At 41.3% G+C, this 23168-nt stretch overlaps 2 protein-coding genes across 4 annotated transcripts in view; one reads left to right on the top strand and one right to left on the bottom strand.

The window, feature by feature from the left end:
- SCAF4 (SR-related CTD associated factor 4) overlaps positions 1-12755 on the top strand; it is a 59198-nt gene extending 46443 nt beyond the window's left edge. For all 3 annotated transcript variants that reach the window (XM_077760201.1, XM_077760203.1, XM_077760202.1), the window contains exon 20: positions 11468-12755. In XM_077760201.1, coding sequence (XP_077616327.1) covers positions 11468-12399 — 932 coding nt within the window. In that variant the 3' untranslated portion in view covers positions 12400-12755. The remainder of the gene's footprint in view (positions 1-11467) is intronic.
- A 2212-nt stretch (positions 12756-14967) lies between these two features.
- The window catches only part of SOD1 (superoxide dismutase 1), an 8450-nt gene continuing 249 nt past the window's right edge, over positions 14968-23168 (bottom strand). The window contains exons 2-5 of the mRNA XM_077760204.1: positions 18828-18921; positions 17360-17429; positions 16404-16521; positions 14968-15356 (exon numbers count right to left, since the gene is read on the bottom strand). Of these exons, the coding sequence (XP_077616330.1) occupies positions 15249-15356; positions 16404-16521; positions 17360-17429; positions 18828-18921 (390 nt within the window). The 3' untranslated portion in view covers positions 14968-15248. The remainder of the gene's footprint in view (positions 15357-16403; positions 16522-17359; positions 17430-18827; positions 18922-23168) is intronic.

Below are 23168 nucleotides of genomic sequence, written 5' to 3' on the forward strand. Positions count from 1 at the left end.
TCTAAAATGATATTACTTTAGCTATGATTTGGGGATTTTTTTTTTTTTAATGTTTTTATTTCTGAGAGAGAGACAGCATGAGCAGGGGAGGGTCAGAGAGAGGGAGATACAGAATCTGAAGCAGGCTCCAGGCTCTGAGCTGGCAGTCAGCACAGAGCCCGACGCGGGGCTCGAACCCACGAACCGTGAGATCATGACCTGAGCCGAAGTCGGACGCTTAACCGACTGAGCCACCCAGGCGCCCCTGTGATTCGTTTTAAACTGTTTTATTTGTTGGCAGAGGAAGCAAGCTTTTTAAGGAAAAAAATGTGTCTTTACATAGTTGCCTCAGATCTTTTCATGGTAGATTAGACCGGGTCATAAGCTGACACATATTAAAGTTCCATCAGTTGTTGTACTGAGAAAATTTATGTTGTTCATAGTGATATTTCACTGAAATAGCACGCAATATGATATTTGTATTCTTTTTATTAACAATTCTCAGATAGTTTTCTAGTAAGGGGAGATGAACCTGTCCTTGAGACTTAACTAAATTCTCAGATCTTAATTACTGAAACTTGGTACTAATACTTTTAAAGTAGTGGGGACCAAACAAATATTCAACAGATTTCCTAAAATTTAGTAGTACAGCCTGATTATACTGGGAGGAGGCAGTGAGTGCTGCAAAGATGGTTTGGCTTAAAGAATTTTCCGAATGATCAGATGGAAGTGTGGGCTTTAGTTTGGAAGTGATGACTACCTTTTTCTGGAGTTGGGCTCAAGTAGCCCATACTACCAGATTTGTGTAGAACTAAATCTCCATGTTGTTGGAATTCTGAGTATTTTAGTAACTGATAATCGAAAATACGAAATTATATCATGCATAACAATAATTCATTATCACTTGATTTTAAAGAAATCCATTCTTAGCTCACACACCAAGATAGCTAGTTAGAGTAGTGATGGTCCTCAGAGCTGTTGGTAACCGTCTACAGTTGTTAATCATTTAGGAGAGAAGGAATATTAATGATAACAGCAATTCAGTTTATTCTCTACTGTATAAGTGTATGTGTTTACTTTTCAGAAACTTTTGTATAACATGTATCTCTAATATGTATAGTATTTTTATTAAAAAGTTCATTGTAAATGTGAAATTTGGGTTACTTTGGTGTTCCAGACAATAAAAAAGAAATACACAAAAAAAAATGTTTGTTTGTGTTACCTATCTCTACTCTGTTACCAGTATATCCAAAATATCTTTTCAAGGGAAAATTATACTAACTTGGACTCATTCCTTTTGTGGAAAATTAAAGGCTTTTCTCTTGTCATTTATTCATTATTAATATGCAGATTCTTCCCTAATTTTGTCATACTGCTATAGCTGATGGTGAAATTCATAAGAATTGGGTTTTTCTCAGATTGCTTCCTACTTACTGATAATTTTTGTTACCAAAAATCTAAAGCAGAAGTCACAAATTGGTGGCCTCCAGGCTGAATTGCTAGACAGTGTGTGATGCCCTTCAGGCTTGATTTCTACGCATCCCTGCATGAACTCAGGCATTTGAGTCGATGTTCCCGAATTTGGACACTTCAGGAAATTATGTGCACAGAATTGGTTTGGAATAATTAAACAGGCATGTTTGCTTTATTGTAATAGTTACAGTCCTTAAAACTGCCTAGAAGCTGAATAGTTTTACCATCACATTCTATAATTACTTTGAAATTGACATTTGATTTGTGATAATTTCACTTAGCTTGGATTTCTCTGTCAGAATTTTGATTTTTAACAATATTTAAATTAGAACATTAGAGCACCAAACTAGTGTGAATAACATTCAAAGAAAACCTGAAGAAAATCCTTTGGAAAGTGTTTTTTTAATGATAATACCTAATTTTTAATACTTCTACATTTTAGTATTTTTTTTTTCTTACTGTGAACTTTGTCAATGGTTATTTTAAATTAGATGCTAGAGGTATCTACTAGAGATTTGTTTTGGTACTCCCCAAAATCTGGTGACTTTATCCTATAAAGTGTTCTTTCAAAGCTTTAAAATATACAGATTGGTACTCTAAATATTACATTGGTAATTATTCCACTAGTGTTCTATAGTAGAAATGGTTCCTAAATAGTCATCACAGTACCTTCAACTTGGTATATAACATTGTTCAGTGGATACAGTATTTAATAACTATGAATCCACAACAGATACTTGCCTTGGATTTAAATCTATGGGTAAATACCCTGTATTTTCTCAGAAGGTGAAGTACTTCAGGTGAAAACCACAGGGAGGGTCTTGTACAAAAACTTGAAGCTGCTTATCCGTTGTCTCCATGTCCCTCTGTACTTCCTGGGCTATAGAGCTATAGCCTGGAGTCTCTCTCAAATTTCAGTCTCTTCGACATCCATCACTTTGGGCTTGAGGAAGGTGGGAGGGCAGACACTCTGTGCTCTGTAGAGTGCTTTTGTAGACAGAGATGTGGCTGTGAAGAATTTCAGGTAAGATTTTTTTTCCCAGCTAACATTGAAAGTAATAGTCCCTGTAGAAAATCTCATTCAGTGATAGGTTAATTGTTTACTCCAAACTTCTCAACTCAAATAGTGCAACTCTTAACTCTAAGAGCTGTTACATTTTGCCAGTTCTGGTAAAATAGCAGTTTGTATACAAATCCTAAAATTAAGTCACTGTAAGTGAACAATAGGGAAGTTGACCAGACAAAACCTATTGTACATAATTTTGCAAAAAGCCAAGGAGTCGTTTTAAAATAATCTGTCTGCTTTCTCTTCATTTGAAATTCTGGTTTTTGTATATTGGAATTTAGCAAAACATAATATATTCCTCTGCTAAAAATAGATACACCTCCCCCATATACTTGCATTACTTACTGTTGAAAACTCAAATTTCTCTTAAAAGATTTCTCATTAATGTCCTAAGCACAATTTTTTTTGGTATAATCTTAATGTATAATACTATCTAAAATGTGCTTTCTCATCCTCTGAAAACTAGCTCCTTACTCTTTTGTTCCTCTCTGCTCCAAACATAGTGCCTACTAAGAATTGCCTGGGAGCCTTTTCAGAATAGTTACGCTCTAAATGTTACTAAACAGTGAAATCTAGGCAAAGGAACTACACGTATGGGTTGCACTGTTACTTTGGTTTTCTGACTGTATGGGATGAAGAAAAACAATGTTTTTTAAAAATTATGCATACATATGCATGCTTAGGGATCTTAGGTTTATTGGTGGGAGAGATAAGAGTGGTTGGTATATTTTTTTCCTTGTGTGGGAATTCATTTTAGGCTCATGGAAATGCCACAGTAACATTCATTTTATTGGGATCAGATCAAAAAAGAACGAACTGCCAACTAGAAACCTAAAAGGAGGTAGTTAAAGAAAATTGCAGAATTTCTCAAAATAAATTTCAGGTCTTTGTTGGTTAACAATGGAAAGACACCACCACCCTGGGGGAGAGACCTGGACCTTCTAGCCTCTTGTCTTGCAGCCTGAGAGATACTTTCTCCTCGAAGAGTTTGGTCATCACCTCCGCCACTACCATTCATACATTCTACGTGTATTTTATTCATTAGCCACTGTGTGCCAGGTACCATCCTGGTACTAGAGATACCTGAATGAACAAGACAAAGCCTGTCTTCTTAGAGCTTATATTCTAGTAGGGACTTAGATAATAAATAAACTAATAATTTCACATGGAGATGTTCCTTTGAAGAGTAAAGCATAGAACACTTGGGAAATTGGAGGAGTCTCACATGGGATGTTCTATTTTCAATAGTATATGGCCCAAGAGGGCATCTAAGGAGGTAATACGGAGAGAAATAATGGGGGAAAGCTATGGAAATACAGAGAAAAGATACTTCAGGTAGAAGTACAAAAGGAGGCTGAAATGGGAATGAACTTGGCTTGAGGGACCACAGTGTGCTAGTGTGGTTGGAGCAAGATGAACCAAGAAAAGATTGCAGGCTATGAGTTTGGAGAAGGTTGTCAAGGGCCAGGTTATGGGTGTAATTGGGAATGTTGGAGTTGTAGTCTATATGTTTTAAAGGATAATGGCTGTTCTGTAGAAAGCAGAGTACAGGAGTTGGTAAGAGTGGGAGGAGGGCGCTAGTGTGGATGTTGCAGTAGTATCAGGTTAACTACTTGCATGGGGCTGGGACAGTGGGGGAAATGAAGTGGTTGGACATTGAATTTATTTTAAAGATAGGGTCTTCCTAATTGCCTTCACTACTTAAATATGGGATATGAGAGAAAGGAGTCAAGATTGAGTATTCGATGTGAGCAGTTGATAGGATGTAATCTCCATTCTTGAGATGGGTGAATGTCCAGGAGGACTGGATCTGCAGAGGAGATACCAAGTTAAAATGTTGGGTATTTTAACTTGGAAATTGAGGTGCAGATGATAAGTAAACAACTTGGTGAATAAAGTCGAGCTGTAATTTCAGGTATCCTCCACAAACCATCAGCACAGCCAAAGGAGCCTGTGGTTACCTAAGAAGGGAATGTAAATAGAGACACAGTGAGAGGGATGAGCCTAGGAATACTTCAGCAACGTAGCAGTTGAGAATAAAGTTCTGAGAACTGAGGCAGACATAGTTCCGGTTGCCAGGAGTTTGTATGTGTCTTGCAGAGAGTTTGCATGTGTCAGTCATGTGAGCGTTACAGCCCTCAGAGCGAAGTACAGTTACCCCCATTTTACAGATGGGGAGGATGAAGCACAAACAGATGAGTAGCCTTCCCAGGTGAACAGCTACAAGTGGTGGAGCCAGAATTGGAGCTAGCATTGCTCCAACACCTGTGGTTTTAACCACTGTTCTGTTCAGCAGAGGATACTGGAAGGTGCAGCGCAAGTGCGGGGGTGGGGTGGGGAGCGGGCAGTATTCTGGTAGCCAAATAGAGTTAGTTCCTAGGAAGGAGGGGGAGGTATCAACTGTTGTTCGTGCATAGGTGGGTTAAGGACGAGCCCTGGAACTTGCTGCCTAGATTTGAACGAAGGCTCTTGGGTAACTTTGGAAATGATTTCCTCAGAATAATGGATCCAAAAGCCTAGTTACATAGGGGCAGGAGAGCATGGAAGATGTGGAAATGGATACAGTGATTTTGGACGGTTCTTTGAGGAGATTTGTTTTATAGAGGAACAGTAAAAGGTGAACAGTTGAGATGACAGGGTAAAGGAGTTTTTGTTTCTGTTTCTATTTTTTTAATGTTTTATTTATTTCTGAGAGAGAGAGTGTGAGCAGGGGAGGGTCAGAGAGAGAGGGAGATACAGAATCTGAAGCAGGCTTCAGGCTCTGACCTAGCTGTCAGCACAGAGCCCGATGCGGGGCTCAAACCCATGAACAAGTCAGATGCTTAACTGACTGAGCCACCCAGACGCCCCTGTTTCTATTTCTAAAAGATGGGTGAAAATACAGCATCTTTATTATTGGAAAATCAGAGGGGAAATACTTGGTACAAGAAAGGAGAGGTTGGCTAAGCTGATAATCCTTATGTAGGTAAGAGAGTATGGGTTCAGGGTTTGAATAAAAGACTTAACCCCTTGGAGCATGGATGTTCTCAGAGGAGTAATATGGTTACAGGTACAGGTAAATTGGTAGGCGGGCTGGTGGTGGGTAAGTGAAAAAGTTTTTTCCAAAAACCTTAATTTTTCTTTTCATGATCAACCAGGATAAATAAAATGTGGTATATACATATAATGGAATATTCCTTGGTAATTAAAAAAAAAAGAAACGAAGCACTTATACATGCTGCAACATGGATAAACCTTGAAAACATACACTAACATACACTAAGAAGACAGTCACAGAGGATCACGTAGGACTCCGTCCGTGTGAAATGTACAACATAGGCAGATCTAGAGAGACCAACCAGGGGATGTGGTTGCCTGGGGGGAGGCATGGGGCAATCACAGGGACATGGGCGATACAGGATTTGTTTTTTTCAGGTGATGAAAATATGCTAAAGGTTGTGATGGTTGCCCAACTCTGAATATACTAAAACCCATTGAATTAAATGCTTTATCTGGGTCAATTATAAACTGTAAATTTTATCTCAACTGGGTTTGTTCTAAAAGAAACCAACCCCCTAAGAGTAGATGGGATTGAGGAGAAACAGGAGCATGTGAAGTAGACATCTAGGGAAAGTTAGATTCACTAACCAGAATTAAGCACTTGTGGGCGAGGTTGTAAACCTAAAAAGAGGCCAGTTGGTGTGTTGGGGGTGGGGTGGCCCCCAGCCCTGTCTGTGTACAGATTGGGTAGAAGAGTTGCATTCAAAACCATTGAGGTTTTTGCAGACAACTGTGGTGAGGGGGAACCATGGACTCTGAGGCAGGTAAGGAGGAAAGTAAAGACATTGAAGGGTATTGTGGTGGCCTGCCTCTCATGGGATCAAAAATGACTCTAGGAAGGGGGTTGGAGAGTTGGGGTACTTGCAGATGAGGATGTGTTGGTAACAAAAGGTCCAGGACTTCTAGAGGCAGTGGCTTTTGTAGGATGGAGGACAATACTGTAGAAGAGGTGTTTAGATGTTCCATAACACCCTCTCCTACATTCTCTCCCCTTTTCACCTGGCAAGTCCTTGCTGCTGAAAAAATCCCACTTGACATCCTCTTTCTCCCCCCCCCCATTTTTTTTTTTTTAAGTTTATTGATTATTTTGAGAGAAAACATGCAGGAGGGGCAGAGGGAGAGAGAATCCCAAGCAGGCTCTGCACTGCCAACGCAGAGCTCAACTTGGGGCTTGAACTCCCCAATCACAAGATCATGACCTGAGCTGAAACCAAGAGGTGGGATGCTTAGCCGACGGAGCCACCCAGGTGCCCCTATGTCGTCTTGAAAAGCATCCAACTATTAACTGAGGCAGTTGGTCATACCCACAGTATTGTATTTGAACCTTTATTTCTCTCCCCGTCCCCACGCACTTTGTGGTCCTTGGCAGAAAGATACTATCTGTATCCCTTATGTATGTTCTGAGATTTCCAGATCCACATTGGACTCCAACCATGATACCAATCTCCCCTCCCCCTCACTGCCCCTTTAGCCTTTTAACATACTTGTTCTTTATTTCACATAATTCTGAACATCTTTGCTCTATATTGCAGTGACCCCTCCCCTTTAATCTTTGTTTTTAAATGGTCAAGATGACTGGGTTTTGGCTCATCACAGGAATATCCACAGTTAAGTCTTCGTTGTTTTGAGTTAGACTTCAGTGTATTTCTTATACTTCCTCAAATTCAAATACATACATTTGGGGCTGTCCCCTTTTTCTGCGTTAAAATCTTAACTGTATTAGAAATCTCAGAGTCTTTAAGGTGGTGTTTCCCCCGGTCTGAAACTCTTTCCTTTTTCTTACCTGAGCTGTGGGTAACACCATGACTCTTGTGAGCTCTAGGTATACACACCAGTTTCTTCTGCACATTTCCACCAGATCTAACCCAGGCCCCTCTAACTCTTAAGAAATTGGGGGGGGGGGGGGAATGAAATTTGTTGTCTGTCTCCCCAAAATAGCTTCTCTTCCTAAATTCCTGCATTGAGAGTAAGTCCACCTGCTTTCCAGTGTCTTTCCCTTCCTTTCCTGTTCCGCTGCTCGCCAGAAAGGGCTTTCAAAAATGAACACGGACTCATCCCTGCAAAACAATTTCTTGGTAAGTCCCAGGTCTCTTGTGGCACAGGACACCTCTGACTTGCCCTAGCCTGCCTGCTCAGCATTACGAACCTCTTTTTTTCTTTAATTGATAGTAATTTTATTCACACAAATTCTTTCCTGCTGCTTCAGTAAAAAACCTCATCTTCTGTATTTGTCTCTCTTGTCAAAGGACATTCCATGGATTTCTCTTGACCAGTGATGTCCTTCCTCCCTTTCTTTTGAGACCCTTTTCAAGCCCTCTAGGACTTGGACTCAGATTCCTGCACAGCAGCTTTATCAGTTCCAGCTTTGTCCCCATACTAGCTGGTGCCATGTCTTCCAGCAGTTTCTTTCTACTTAGGCCATGTCCAGTTTGAAGGTGAGGGCCTTGTTTTATCTTTATGTCTCCAGCACGTGAAGTGAGTTAATAAAGTTCAGATGTTCAGTATGTGTGAATTCTTTTTAATTTGTAACTCTAGAAAACTTGTCCGTGACATTGCATGTCGTACTTCCAGATAAAATGAATAATTGTTTGAATGCCCTTTAGACCTGGGTAACTCGCTGTGGAGTCCATTGAATGTGTGTAATGCCAGCTTTCCTAATTAAAAATGAAATTCAACTAGCATGCCTATCAAGGGCTTATGCCACCTAGTATATTTTTAGTACTTACTATTAAAGCAGTACATGTCCACTGCAGGAAAAAAATTATAATCCACAATTTTTATCACTTTTGTGGCCTGAAAGCCGATGTTTAGGACTATGGGAATATGCTGTCGGGATCTGTAAATGTTGGCTCATGAAGGATTAAAAAGAAATCCACTTGTTTACAAATGAGGGAAGGGATTTGAGTGTACAGTATTAGGCAAATACAAATCTCAATACATATGGAGTCAATAAATGAGGCAATATTTTTGCTCTATAAAAATAACTGCTTTGTAGGTAGCTTAAATATGATTTATGTGTTAAATCATAAGTTTTTAAATGTTAAATCATTTATGTATAAATGTTAACCCTATCAAATCAATCTTCATGCACTCTCAAATGCACGTTATAAAGGACTTAAGAGCTGTGTTCCTAGAAACAGGTTTATATTTTTTGGAGAATCATGGCCCATTTTGTCTGTTCTGTACAAGGGTGAGGTGGCCATACATCCTTTGGCCACTGTCGTCATTGGTAGCTGAGGAAGCCAGTCTTTATGGTTAAATCAAGAAGCGAGACCTTTCCATTGTCCTGTAAGAGTCACTGTTTCCTCTTAAAGATTTATCTAATTTTGTTACAATAAGATGCTTTAAACCTCTTCCCCATTTTCCTAGTGTTATTTAAAAATTTGGTATTGGTAGCTTAATCCTATAAATACGTACTCAAGTGTGCCACATTGATCTCTGAAAAAGGCCTAATCCCACTTCAGTGGTCATTTTATTCCTTAAGGGCTGGTGGGAAAGTAAAGCTCAATTTATTTAAGTGCATCTATGCATGATTTCTCTCTTTAAAAGGCAGTACTGGGGCACATACATTTTATGTTGCTTTGAGTTACAGTCTATAAATGTTGGGATGGATTCCTTTTATTTTAACTTTTATTTAATATTTATTTTGAGAGAGCTAGTGAGCAGGAGAGGGGCAGAGAGAGAGAGAATCCCAAGCAGGCCCCATGCTGTCAGCACAGAACCTGACGCAGGGGTTGAACTGATGAACCATGAGATCGTGACCTGAGACGGAATCAAGAGTCAGACACTCAACCAAGTGAGCCACCCGGGCGCCCCAGGACTGATTCTTTTTAAAAGTGAGAGCAAGGATATATCTTAGGTGCTTTTGCTGTCCAACTGTATGGTATACAGTCAATAAGTGTTTACTAAAATAGGAATAAGTTTACCATTGGATTTGTTCAGTCTGAAATATGGTATATAGGTGGTGGTTCTGTATATGTTCAATGGGATTTTCCTAAGAGTGTGTGAAGCAACTAGGTCTTTGCTTCATTTATCCATTTCATAATTTCTAGCTTCTTATTGAGGTAATTAGCAGTTTTTAAGTTCAGGCCTGACATGTAGAAACTCAGTGTATTCACATTTTTCCCAACTATCAAAGTGCTGGACTTGAGACTATGATGGGTATGGGAGAGCACAGGAGGTTAATAAGATCCTATCAGAGATGAAACATGCAGTTTTGTGAAGTCAGATATTTAATGTTAGGATATTTATCACCTGTCAAAATAGATGTGAAAATTTCAGCGTTTAACTGTAGACAAGGCTCTGAGCTCACTCTTCTATATTCTGTCCCATTTAATCTCCATAAGAGGCAGGTAATATTTCTGAGGCACACGTCCAAGGTCATTCCTAAGTGAGTATATTTCACCAAGCATAATATACATCTTTTTAAGCATTTGAAAGAAGGTATTGTGTTTAAGTAACTCCCAAAGCTGGTGAGTCATAAACTGGTATATATAGATTTTCAGGTCCACTCTATTTAGTCCTTATATCTCACAGAATCGGATTGGACCATTCCGATTCCACAACAATCGTTGTGGCGATCAGAAACTGAAGTAGAAACTCTTGTTTATGTTTAGTATTGCTTATATAGAAAATTTAGGAGCAAGCAGGACTTGTTTAATGTTTGCTAAAGCACTTAAGAGGAAGTGGTTCTGTTAACAAAAAAATAAGCTGCTGTCAGGGGAGGAGGAAGAAAACACTAACATTGAAGTATTCGGTGTCAGTGTCACAAGAGCATTTCTCTTACCATCGATGGTTGAGAGTCAGAGCCCCTAACTTGCTCAAAGGCCTTTCTGCAGGATATGGATAATTAATATATTGACAATATCTGGAACATTTTCCGTTGTTAGAGTAACTCGTGTCGGTCATAGTTTTGCCTTGTGGTGTTGATAATTTGCAAAGAAATTGGGAGGGCGAGGTCTTTGTGTTACTGAAGTGGTGAACCCAAACAGAATCTGTATTATTTTGCCATATCATTTTAAATGATGGGGTGGTTTTATTTGTAGGACTTACACCAAAATATGAGCAAACCCTCATGTAAATAGGAAATAAAATCAGGAAGTCCTTGTCACTGTCAACAGCACCAACCCCATCGGTCTCGCCACCTTAGGAGGAATGAATAGAAGATGAATGGCCAAACTTTTCAGCATAATTCCATCATTTGGGCCTAGCAAGTTTATGCCTTATGGTGTGCTTTGAAAAAGGACCTGTAAAAATAAGCTCTCTGTTGGTGTGTGAATCTTTATTTTTTTAAGCATTACTGTCCAAGTGAGGCTTACTGTTTAACAAGGCATTTTAATGACACAGAATCAGACACCTCCCTTTTGAGTGGATTTTCTGGGTTAGTGACCCTGTACTTTTTCCTAGTAAGTTAAGGCTTAAAAGTCTTAAATTTTCCTCAGAGTACACCTGAGATAGCCTTCAGTTGGCTCACATAGCATAGTTCAGCCCTTTGTCTCATGAGGCCTAGTGCATTGCATTGCTTAGATGTTTTAAGTATTTTGAGTGTTCTAAGTATTTTACCAATCAGCTACTAGTGATGGCTCTAGATGGGAGACTGACGTGTTCTTTCTAAAAGTTGGTGTATTGCAGTTTCTTCTTCCATCTTATTTTGACCTCTACCTTTATTAGATATGAATTATCTATACACTAATCATACATATCTTTATATAATATATAGTATGTTATCTCTTTAAGACTGCGTGCTTTGGGTTGTTGGTCCTCAGGTTGAGTTTTGCACAGGTAGACTGGCAAACAGATTTGAAGATTCTGGATTGAACTTTATTTTGATTCAGGCTCCACAGGAAACAGTTGAAAACAGAATGCGGTCTTCCGTATTATTTTACATACATTTTTATTATTCTCTTTTAGGTACTCAAGGAGTTGCACCTGGTCCTGTCATTGGGCTCCAAGCACCATCCACTGGTCTTCTTGGTGCCCGACCTGGCCTAATCCCACTACAGCGCCCTCCAGGAATGCCTCCCCCTCACTTACAGCGGTTTCCTTTGATGCCACCTCGCCCCATGCCACCGCATATGATGCATCGAGGTCCCCCACCAGGACCCGGGAGCTTTGGAATGCCTCCACCTCATGGAATGAAGGGCCCCTTTCCACCGCACGGCCCCTTTGTTAGGCCTGGGGGAATGCCGGGCCTTGGGGGCCCAGGGCCAGGCCCAGGGGGTCCCGAAGACAGAGACGGAAGGCAGCAACAGCCACAGCCACAGCAGCCGCCCCCGCCGCAGCCGCAGCCACAGCAGCCGCCACCAGCTCAGCAGCCGCCACCAGCTCAGCAGTCGTCACAGCCGTTTAGAAATGATAACAGGCAGCAGTTCAATTCAGGTAGAGACCAAGAGAGGTTTGGAAGAAGATCTTTTGGAAATAGGGTGGAAAATGACCGGGAACGGTATGGGAACCGTAATGATGATAGAGATAATAGTAACCGTGAAAGGAGAGAGTGGGGAAGGAGGAGCCCTGACCGGGACAGGCACAGAGACTTGGAAGAGAGAAATAGACGCTCTAGTGGGCATCGAGACAGAGAGAGAGATTCTAGAGATAGAGAGTCTCGTAGAGAAAAGGAAGACAACCGAGGAAAGGAGAAGCCTGAGGTGACAGACAGGGCAGGTGGTAACAAAGCCGTTGAACCTCCCATTAGCCAAGTGGGAAACGTAGACACTGTTTCAGAACTTGATAAGGGGGAGTCTGAGTCTGCAGTTGTAAAATCTTCTGAAGAGTTACCTGCTGAGGCTACCTCATCCGTTGAACCCGAAAAGGATTCTGGCTCAGCAGCAGAGGCTCCTCGTTAGAGACTGGAATTTGTCAAAATGTGACAGTGACACTTCCGGAGTGTAGAGCTTGAGGTGTACAGATGCTGTATTATATGTGCTCCTGCTATCTCACAGCCCCGCGGTAGTTGGTGGGGAATTGTAAGCAATTTGATTGCTTCCCTTCTATTTAAAAATAGCAACAAAATAACAAAAAATACTGAAATATGAATAAATATTACCCTTTTTGCTGTAACTTTTTAAAAGTTTTGACTTTAAAAAGTTTACAAATCGTAATTAGAAGTGCTATTTTTTTTTTTTTAATTTAAGACAAGGTAACGGTGAAAGCTCCTCAAAACAATAGGGATGTTTTTAATAAACTCTATTTTCATAACAAACTTTAATGTGTGCTATTCTTCCTACACTGCATTAAGGTGGAAAAGGATTGTTCACCATCAAAGTTTGAGCTGTTAATAGTGTATTGGAGTCTCAATTAGACTTGTTTACTTGACGGAAATAGACATTATGTAGTTCTTCTCAAACACTTTTCATTTGTAATACTTTTTATTTTTAGCATTTCAATCATAAGGTGTAAAGGTTTGTAGTTTTAATGTTGAGAAGCTTGTTAGTTTCACAGTTCAATCAAGGATTTCTTTTTTGCCATTGGCTTTCTGGTAAATGTTGCCCTAATTTGTAAAGAGAAATTTTGCTGGGGGTGGGGAGGAACTGGATCCCAAAATACCCATTTGTACTATAAAATTATCCAATTACCTGGGTATTACTTACTTAGAAGGTTGAGTGTTTTCTTACCATCCCATTAAATTTTTCAAAAGAGTGAAAGAAATCAAGGTTAACAATTGCAGCTTAAAAGCTTTTTGTCTTACTTTATATGTTTTAAGGACTTAAACACAACCTATTGTTTATTGTTTCCTATAATATAAGCCTTGCCTGTTGCCTTTCTTGACCTTTTTTTAAACTCCCCTGCTGGGCAGAGGTAGACTGAACTTTTTGTCACATATGAGAACATATAAAGTATTTTCTCTTTTGCTTAAAATTGTTGGGTTTACTAGGAAAAATAGATGTAGGTTATCCAAGAACTATTACATGAAGTCATCCAAAGCCAAATCAAACCTATGTCTGAAATAGTACAGAAAAGCAGTTCCGTAAAACTGCTTTACTCCGTGCCAAGGAAAAGACCACACAATCCAAGTATTTATGGCCTTGTTGAAGCTTTTTTTCTTAAGTTGTATTTTTAAACTGTCCTCGTTTTAGTGTGTTGAACAGGTAACTTTCTTTGCCCTCATTCCTAGATGAAGCTGCTTTATTACTTTGGTTCCTAAATAGTACTCTGCAGCAAGACCTTTGTTTGGAGAATGGTTCTAGGACAATGTTTTTGTGTTCCTGACTTTAGAAAATGAGAAAAAACTCCAGGTTCATCTGGACTTAAATTATAAAACTTGTCCTCTGTTTGATGTTGGCCCACTGAGGGGCTTTAAAAAGCCCTAACTGAAACTGTCGCTGAAAAGAAATATACATGTGGTCATCTAGTGCTCAGATTTCAAGGATTTAAAAAAAAACCCATGTTTCCAGTTGTAAGTATTGGAGTCATCCTATTTGCACATGAGCCTCCCCCCCACACACACAGAAGTACCAAGTGGTAATAATTACACTTGAGCCTTGAAAGGTCATAAGCAGGTCCCTATATTTGAGTCCTATCCCACATATGTACTCCAAATTGTACATTAGTGAAATCCGTTCATAGTTTCAAATTCTGACAGTGATCTTAACCACTTATTCTGAGAAGGTTCTTTATCACCAATTTCAAAACTTTGAAAACTACGAATTGTCCTTTTCCAAATTTGCTTTTCCTCTCCCAAGCGATATCCTACATTTGATGAAGTATATCATATATTTATGATCAATTAGAACTGTAACTTATTTCTAGTTGCTCTATTAGAAATAACATTCTCGACAATTTTCGGTTAAGAAACATCTGTGCTCCAGAGTCAAATCTGAATTAGGTTAACATTCATGTAAAAGCAATTTCTCATAGGTACATAATAAGTACTTACAATTAAGAACTAGATTTAAATTCACTAATTTGATGTATAAATCCTTAGACACAAACCACATTTAAGCATTCCCTTGGTGCCACCTTAAAATGCTACGGTATATTCCTTTAAATGGCTAATCCGGAAGCAGATTGGCACAAATGAAATAAATGTTCCTCTGTGTACGGAGCGGAGGACGTGCTATTTTGGCAGGTAGGTAATTTAATTTTACTGAATCAAAATCTAAGTAGCCCATCAGACAAATCATCCAAATTTCCCTGAAGCTGACAAAAGGTATTTGTCCAAGATTTAAGTTGAGGTTAGTCTTAGCTGAAAGACCGGCTGCTAAAAATTTAAACATCATTTAAAACACTTTGAAAAGTGACTTCTATGACCCATGTGATACCTGTCAACATACTACTATATCTGTTCTATTCAAGCTCTATGTAGGGGTATCGAGAGCTAATTTAGAGTTTCAATTTGGATGCTTTAGTAGGTTCAAAATTCAGTGCCATATGGTGTATTTGTTTATTGCAGGCTTGAATGAGAAGTGAAGAAATTCAGACAATTAAGTTTAATACCCAGATGATTATTAAGCCTGGCAAAATACAGAGATCGTTGAAACAGACATTTTAACTGAATATGAGTTTTATAAAATTATACAAATCTTCCAAGTGATCATAAATCAGTTCTCATTACAGGTACTTAAAGCAATTAAAAAGTCACACGAATTACAATTTTTTTTAAAGTTACAGTGTTTAATGTTTATCAAGTTAAATTTCTACAACTAGCAAGATAACATAGGAGTTACTAGGACTCAGATCGCATCCCAGGGAATGTTTACTTGGCGATCCCAATGACACCACATGCCAGACGACTCCCAGCGTTTCCTGTTTGTGTGCTTTCTTCATTTCCACCTTTGCCCAAGTCATCTCGTTTCTCGTGGACCTTTAAAAAGTTTTAAGAACATTAGCATACTTAGTGCTAGCAAGTAATTACCACCTCTTCCCAGCAATACCAAAAGACCTTTTTATGAACCACTTAATGTTAGAAAACACCATGTTAAAATAATCCTAGCAAGGAAATATACTAATATTTAATCTAGTAGCAAAAAATAAAACTACTCAAGGCTTTTTCTCAATGACACAAATGGAAATTAACTGTACACACTAGGTTTGGGCTGCCATCTCTAAACCCCATGACTCTTCTAGGCCACCACATGCCAATGTTAGTCCTCCGTGAGATGCGCTAATGGCCTCAATTACAGCATTCTCTTATAATAAACACTGTTTTGGAGAGAAGAAAAAAGTGAATTTTAAGAACTCTCAAAATTGTGCCTAATGAACTAGAAGTCTGTAAATAAGTAATCTTAAAAATATCTTGGACTATAGAAACAACAGCATTTTTAATTTGGCTCATTTAGCACTGATCGATGATTTTTCTGCTTTATAACTACAGCTGAAGAAAAGTCTGGGGTCACCGGTAAGGAAAGCACGGTAGGCAACAGAGAGCCTATACTACGTAGTGTCTGCGAGACCCAGACGCAGCTCCCGTGGGTAACGTGGGGCAGTCCCTTCCCACATGTCAGACAAGCGACCGTAACCTGCAGATGCAAATAAGTAATACTAAGGTCTGTCTCAGAGTTTAGACTTAACAAAACGTTCTGTTTAACTACGGGGGGCGGGGTGGGGGTGGGGCACATTCAATCATGACAAGAAAATATGGCCTTTTTAAAACCAGACAAGACTGCTTCTGTTTCCACAATACAGGTCTAACCTGATCAAACGCAACCTACTTTACTACTGCATCTCAGCAGAACAGTGTTCATACCCAACCTAGATCAGTAATTCATCTTCACTGTAACGAGTAAAGTAACTCCTTTTCCTAATCTGAACTAAAGGTACAATGTATGTGGATCAGGATGCATAATCATGAAATGGTGAGAAGAACCTGTTAGAACAAACTGTATGTATATCCTATTATATGAAAACTCACCACCATTGTGCGGCCAATGATGGAGCGTTCTCCTGAGAGCGCAATCAGATCATCTTCTATAAACACATTGGCCACACCGTCCTTGCCAGCAATTACATTGCCAAGGTCGCCAACATGCCTAACATTGAAAAACATCAGGGATTAGGACTGATTTCCACTTAACCTTAACATCAGGCTAGTCTGTGAGCTAAATTACAAACTGAGTCAGATACAGAAGGATGGACTAAGAGGTGGATATAGTGTGTATCAAACAGGACCCACTTTCTCAGAATGACAAGTTTGGAACATCCAAATTAGAAACAACTTGACATTCTACACCCATTGCTCTTGAAAGCGTTAAATCTACAAAGTACTACTCTGGGAAGCATCATGGGGTGGGGACACACCTATAATTTCAGAGGTAAATGACCAAAGGGTAAACTGAGTTACTGAGTTATGCCTGTTAATGCTTGGCATGGCTAAGAAAGCTATGCCCCAGGCCTGTTCTAAAAATAAATTAATCCCAGTTCTTAAATTTAGTATTTTCCTGAAATGCTCTCAGAAACACACAGACAAATGGACTCAATGAATTTTCAGTATCAAATTTTACTTACAAGGCTTCCTAAGTTTCACAATGACGGTTTATGTTGCTAGTGGCTGACAGTACTGTTATTCATGACATTTCCTGTATTCCCTTTGGCACTTGTATTAGTTCTATATTCAATAAATGCTACAAAACCAAATCATCTTGAGTGTCCCCATTTGTCACTTCCCAGCCCAGGGAGTAAGCCACTCCAGCACTTGGGGATAGAGGGTTACTTAGGGGTCGGAGGGTGGGCGGTGGCAGTAAGTTCAAGAGCAGAGGGGTGGGGAAGACTACTCCGTTATGTCACATGCAATCTGCAAGTAGTATACCCATGTGGACCCCAACAAGCCATCACCATAATTTTAATAGGGTTAAGCACTTTGTCACTCACCTCTCTTCATCCTTTGGCCCACCATGCTTTTTGGATTGAGGATTAAAGTGAGGACCTGCACTGGTGCAGCCTATTTGCCAAAAATGAAAACAAAAACAAAAAAAAAAAGTAGTTACATTATAAATCAGAATTCCAAAATAAATTCTAAAAAGAAACCGGTTGTTACTAAAGCCTCAAACAGAGAAAATACTGACCTACATCGTAACTTCTAGGTTCATAAAAACAGGAAGCAACACAAACAGGCAAGCAGTAAGGACAAGTTCTAACTAGTGTGTGACAGCAGTAAAGGTAATGCCCTTCTCTGGGCTTTGATTTCTTCACTGCTCTGCACAAGAGGGCCAAGGCTTGGTCTTCACGGTTCTTCAATTATTAAAATCCCACGATGACGATCCTATTTATAAGGCAGCGAACCTTCCCTACAGAAACTCCTGTCCCCAGCAACACACCACCAGGGAGCCCTGCGGTGGCCTCTGCCTGGTTCCCGCAGACTAGGAGAGGCCACCTTCCAAGGGCCAAGGCTGCTGCCGCCTCACAGAACTCCAGGCGGTGGCGTTCAGAACACATTCTGGAACAGCGGCACTCCTGTGTTCCAGGGAAGGCCTTTCTCACAGAACACAACCACAACTCGGCAGAAAGTTCTTTTGTGACGTGGCTTTCTTCACTCACAACAGGTGACGGAAAGTTTCCACTGTTTACAGCTATTACGCAGCTCCCCCAGGGAGAAGACACCCGGGTGACAGGAAGCAGCACAGTAAGTCAAGGCCACCGGGGCACACACCTCGCAAAGCAGCGGCAATAAAACAGTAAAGAGTATCCGGAGAAGTTTTAGTAATTCTTGAAATGGATCAAAGCTTGTCATTAAATCACAAGTTTTATAGGAACTAAATTATAGAACAGTGAGAGCAAATTCCAGCAAGATGAATCGAGTTTTCATCATACAAAGTCTACCCGGTGCATTTAGAGGACTAAATGCATTTTAACCCGATAAACCTCTGTTAACTTGCTTCTAATTAACGGAACTCAATGCAAAGCAACAAGAGTTTACATTCTTTTTCCATATCCCACCTTCCTTCTGTCCCGTTAGGAGCCCAGTGTTGGCTGCTCGGCGCCGTTCTTACAGGACAATGCAGATAAATACCCTCCCGTGCTTGAAGCTCACCCTCAACCCCAGCTCACAAACACCTGAGATCTATGGAAGGTACAAAAAGTAGCTTAAATCTTTTGTTTTCTAAAAAAAAATTGAGACTCTTTTATAATCAAGGTATAATCATAAAAAAAACCCACATCAACTTCTTCCCCTTCCTTTCCACCCTTAAAGAGTCCAAAGCCAGTGCTGTGGCTCATTTCCCTAAGGCTGACCTTAGTAATCATACTCACTTTTCCCCCCACCCTGTTAAGGGGGAGCTCTACTCAGTACCATTCATCTTACGTGAAACAAGTAGGAGTCACCGGGCCAACACGCACCCACCTTGTGTATTATCTCCAAACTGATGCACGTGAAATCCATGCTCGCCTTCAGTCAATCCTGTGATGGTTCCTGAGACCACAACATGCTCCTTTTCCTTTAGTCAAAGAAAAGCGCAAGAAGTTTGAGAGAGCAAATGCTGCTGAACCAAGAAACCAGACGAATTATCTTTACCAATCACAGGAAAAGAACATGGGAGTCAAAGATCCGGGTCCAAATCCCAGGCCCACCTCTGTCTAGCAAGCTATTAAACTGTTCCAGGCCAGGGACCCAACACAAAGGGAGATGTGAGCTTGTTCTAAGCAAGCCCAGGAGCCCTGAACCCAGCATCACAATTAAATAGCCCGGGGGCGCCTGGATGGCTGTGGGTTGAGGATGAGCATCTGACTTCCGCTCAGGTCATGATCTTAAAGTTCTCAAGTTCAAGCCCTGCATCGTGCTGTCAGCATGGAGCCTACTTTGGATCCTCTATCCCCCGTCCCCTCTGTCCCTCCTCAGCCTGTTCTCTCTCAAAAATAAACAAACAATAATATAAACAAATAGCCCAGAAAACGCACCTAAGCAGAGTGTCAAGTAGAGTGAGCACTTAAATTGTGGATTATAGACTAGGTAGGGTTTGACTCCCTTACAGTGAATATGTAACATGAATAAGTGGTTTATTTGGTAAAGACTTTTGAATTTTTTTAACATTTATTTATTTTTGAGACAGAGCACGAGCTGGGGAGGGGCAGAGAGAGAGTGAGACACAGAATCTGAAGCAGGCTCCAGGCTCTGAGCTGTCAGCACAGAGCCTGATGTGGGGCTCGAACCCACGGACCCCAAGATCATGACCTGAGCCGAAGTTGGACGCTTAACCGACTGAGCCACTCAGGCGCCCTGTAAATGCTTTTGAATGTGCTATGTTTGCACATGATGAATATGTGTATATATCATACTTCTTAACCCAAATGTCAGCACAACACAGCACTTTGTTTTCTTCATGCAGACCCTCTTCCATAGAGCAAACATACAAATTTGCCTTCAAAAAAAAAAAAAAAACCCAAAAACTAACCATATACAACTAATCTAGGGTCCCTAGTTCTCCACTCTCCCTCTAGGTGGGTATTTATCAGTTTCCACATAGAGATTTTTTTTTTTTTAATTAATAGCCAGAAAATACCCTGTCCCACTGTCCCCGGGGGACTGATTCTGCTCTAACCAAAGGTCCTGTTTTATGAAGCCATTTTAGGCATTCAAACCTAGATTACCTTCCCACTCTGACAGCAGAAAGAAAGGGTAATGAAAACGCGAAGATAGAAAAACACATAGGCAATGATAATAGGCAACAGAACTATATGGCTGGCTACATACAGAAATAAAGGAGGTTAACTATTATCGCCACAAGGAAATCTTAGGAACATCAAACACACAGAGAAGTACATGATGGTGTCTTGGTGTTTAGTTTGGTTTGTTTTTTAATAGTCAGGGCCAACAGTTACAAAAGGTGCTGGCCTTGAACATCTGACTTTCTATTGAATAAAAACCACTGCCCGAAGGAAGGAGGATGGCAACTTGCTGACCTTCTTTGCTTTTCTTTTTGAGAAGAGATACACTAGCAGTTTGCCGAGCCTAAGCTTAATTTTGTAAAAACGAAAACGAGAATGTTAACCCCCCAAATGCGCCGTGTTACCAGGAGCACAGAAACAAGAGGGCAGGGTCTTCTAGCCTCTGTAATCGGGTCCTGGGTAAATGCCGCACCCACAGGAGGGGTCTGGCAGTCAGCTGCCGGGGTACAGCCCTACCGGGGCCACGCGGTTATCTTGAATGAGTAAAACAGGTCTGGGAAGCAAAAAGGAATATAAACTAAATGGCCCTGCAGCATGTGGTCCTGAGCTCAGCTTTTTAAAAATTGAAAACTAATCCAAAAAAAGTTTTTAAGTTTATTTTTATTTCATTTGAGAGAGAGAGCAAGCAGGGGAAGGGCCGAGAGGGAGACAGAATTCCAAGCAGGCTCCGTGCTGTCAGCAAAGAGCCAAATGCAGGGCTCGAACTCACAAACCATGCTTAACTGACTGAGCCACCCAGGTGCCCCACTAATCCAAAATTTTAAACGCTCTCGAGACCAAACAAATACAGTTTATTTCCAATTTAACACACTTGCATAACCGTAGAGCTGTAATGCTGAACGACAAAGGATCTTTTATCAGGTACAAACAAAATGAAGTTTGGATCTTAAAAAAGGGGGGCCCTACAGGTTGCTCAGGGGAGGTGGGCAGCCTCAGTTACGTCTAGATTCCTGCCTTGGCTCCTGAATGTAAAGTGGAAGCCACTTCTCCACAGCCAGAGGCAAGGGACCCCTCAGAGGCTGCCTCGATTCTCTAGTGTTTTGGCGAAATTACACAAGGAGAAACGAGGAGCAAAACAAAGTCTGGCAAACAGAAGCAGCAAAATTTAGTCAACTGCCAAAGAGCCTCTTCCAGAAAATTTGCAAACCACTCAAAGGATAAAATTAAACTCCCTCGCATAAATTTCATAAACAGGGACACTTACCAAGATTACTTTTCCTGTCCTCTCACATTTCTGTAAGCCACTTTAAAGATCAAACCTCATTCATATATTTCATAGTGTTACGACTATCAAGCCAAGTACAATTTTCCATCTGTCCGTAACCTCGCTAAGATTTGGGGAGACAAGCCCCTTCCTTCCTTATAAAACGTTTGTTTCATAGTATTATTAATGAGTATTTCTGTATACTTTATTTTTTGACCATCTCAGTAGTGGGCTTATTGGTAGAGCTATTGCAAAACCACTTTACAGCAAATTTGGTTAAATGAATGCCCCGACAGCGAGTGCAGTGAAACTCCAGGCCTCCTGACTTCCAACTCCGAAATCTCATCCACTACCGTCTAAAAGTTCGTAAAGCTTGATGCAAATCACTACTACTATGGACACTAAAAACAGCAATGTTCTGGGGAACCTGGCAGTCTTAATGGGTTAACCTTCGGACTCTCCATCTCGGCTCAGGCCATGGTCTCACAGTTCGTGAGATTCAGCCTTGCATCAAGCTCTGCGAGGCTGGTGCCCGCCTGCTTGGGATTCTCTCTCCCCCTCCCCCACTCGTCCTCTCCCCCTGAAAATAAACATTAAGAAACAAACAAAACACCCAGCAATGTGCATATCGCACCCTGACAGATTTTGATATAACTGATCTGCAGTTGGCATCACAACATTTTCTAAAAGCTCCCCAAACGAGTCTACTGTGCACCCAGGGTAAAACAGCTCAGTTCTGGAAAACACCCAACAAGGGAGGAGGTTAGATCTCTCTGGAGCTTTGCAGGAGGAAAAGCAACTTTGTCCGAGGCCATCTTCTTTGACTTTACAGCCTGACCATGACCCAGATCAGGGGGTAGCAAAGTTTTCTGAAAGGGGCCAAGGTTTCTGGCCTGTTAAAATCAGAAACACAGGGAGACCAGCCTTGAAAATTCCCCGGTCAGACAAAACCAATTTAATCCTACAAGCAAAAGTTCAACTGGCTTATTTTGCAAGGCTAACTTGACCTGGGTCATTCCTAACCTGGAAACGCTAAATGAAAGTTACCTGTTTCCCAAGGTCCGCCTGTGGTAAGCGCTAACCAATTCCTTAGCATCTGAGAAAACTACAATCATAACCTATTCCCCGCGAAAAATAAAGTCACTGCCTCTCACTACAGAAGGTGCTTTGTGACAATATACCCCCTGGCGCACTGCACAATTTGGCTGGGGTGCTCCCGGTTCACTACCATCGTTTGGTGTGAGCACAAGAAACTTTTACTAATCACTGCTTTGGGGATTCAATGGTTTTATTTCTGACTTTTGACAGTCGCGGGAGTCCCGTTTTTCAGGGCCCTCTGAACTAGCCAGATACAAACCACTGTCAGCTCCGGGGCTGTACGAACACCCGCCCGGGGACGGGCTGTGCCCACAGGCTGCAGACCCCTGAGCGGAAAGGAAGCCCCAAAGCGGGGTAACGGATGTGACCATACCCAGGTGGCACGGCCGCACTCGCCGCCACCACCAATCACGAACCTCCCCTTTCCCCCCCTCCCCGCGGCGATCCCGGACCTCAAAGGCGCGCCAGGCCGCGGGCTGCGCAACTCCGAGTCGCACAAGCTTCAGGACCCAGAAAACGACCCCGCAAAGACGCAAAGAAGGGCCACAGCCTCGGCAGAAAACGTCACGTCTCCGCCCCGGCCTACTGACGCGACGGCGCCGGCCCAGGCCCTCGGGGGATCCGGTCTCCGCCCGGTCTCCGCGGCCCGCGCTCTCCAAGCACCCCCGGGGCAGCCCGGGGCGCCTGCCTTCCCCCCCCCCCCGCCCCCCCGCCCAG

The sequence above is a fragment of the Crocuta crocuta genome, unplaced genomic scaffold (genome assembly GCF_008692635.1).
Source record: "Crocuta crocuta isolate KB4526 unplaced genomic scaffold, BGI_CrCroc_1.0 scaffold369, whole genome shotgun sequence".
Classification (NCBI taxonomy): domain Eukaryota; kingdom Metazoa; phylum Chordata; class Mammalia; order Carnivora; family Hyaenidae; genus Crocuta; species Crocuta crocuta.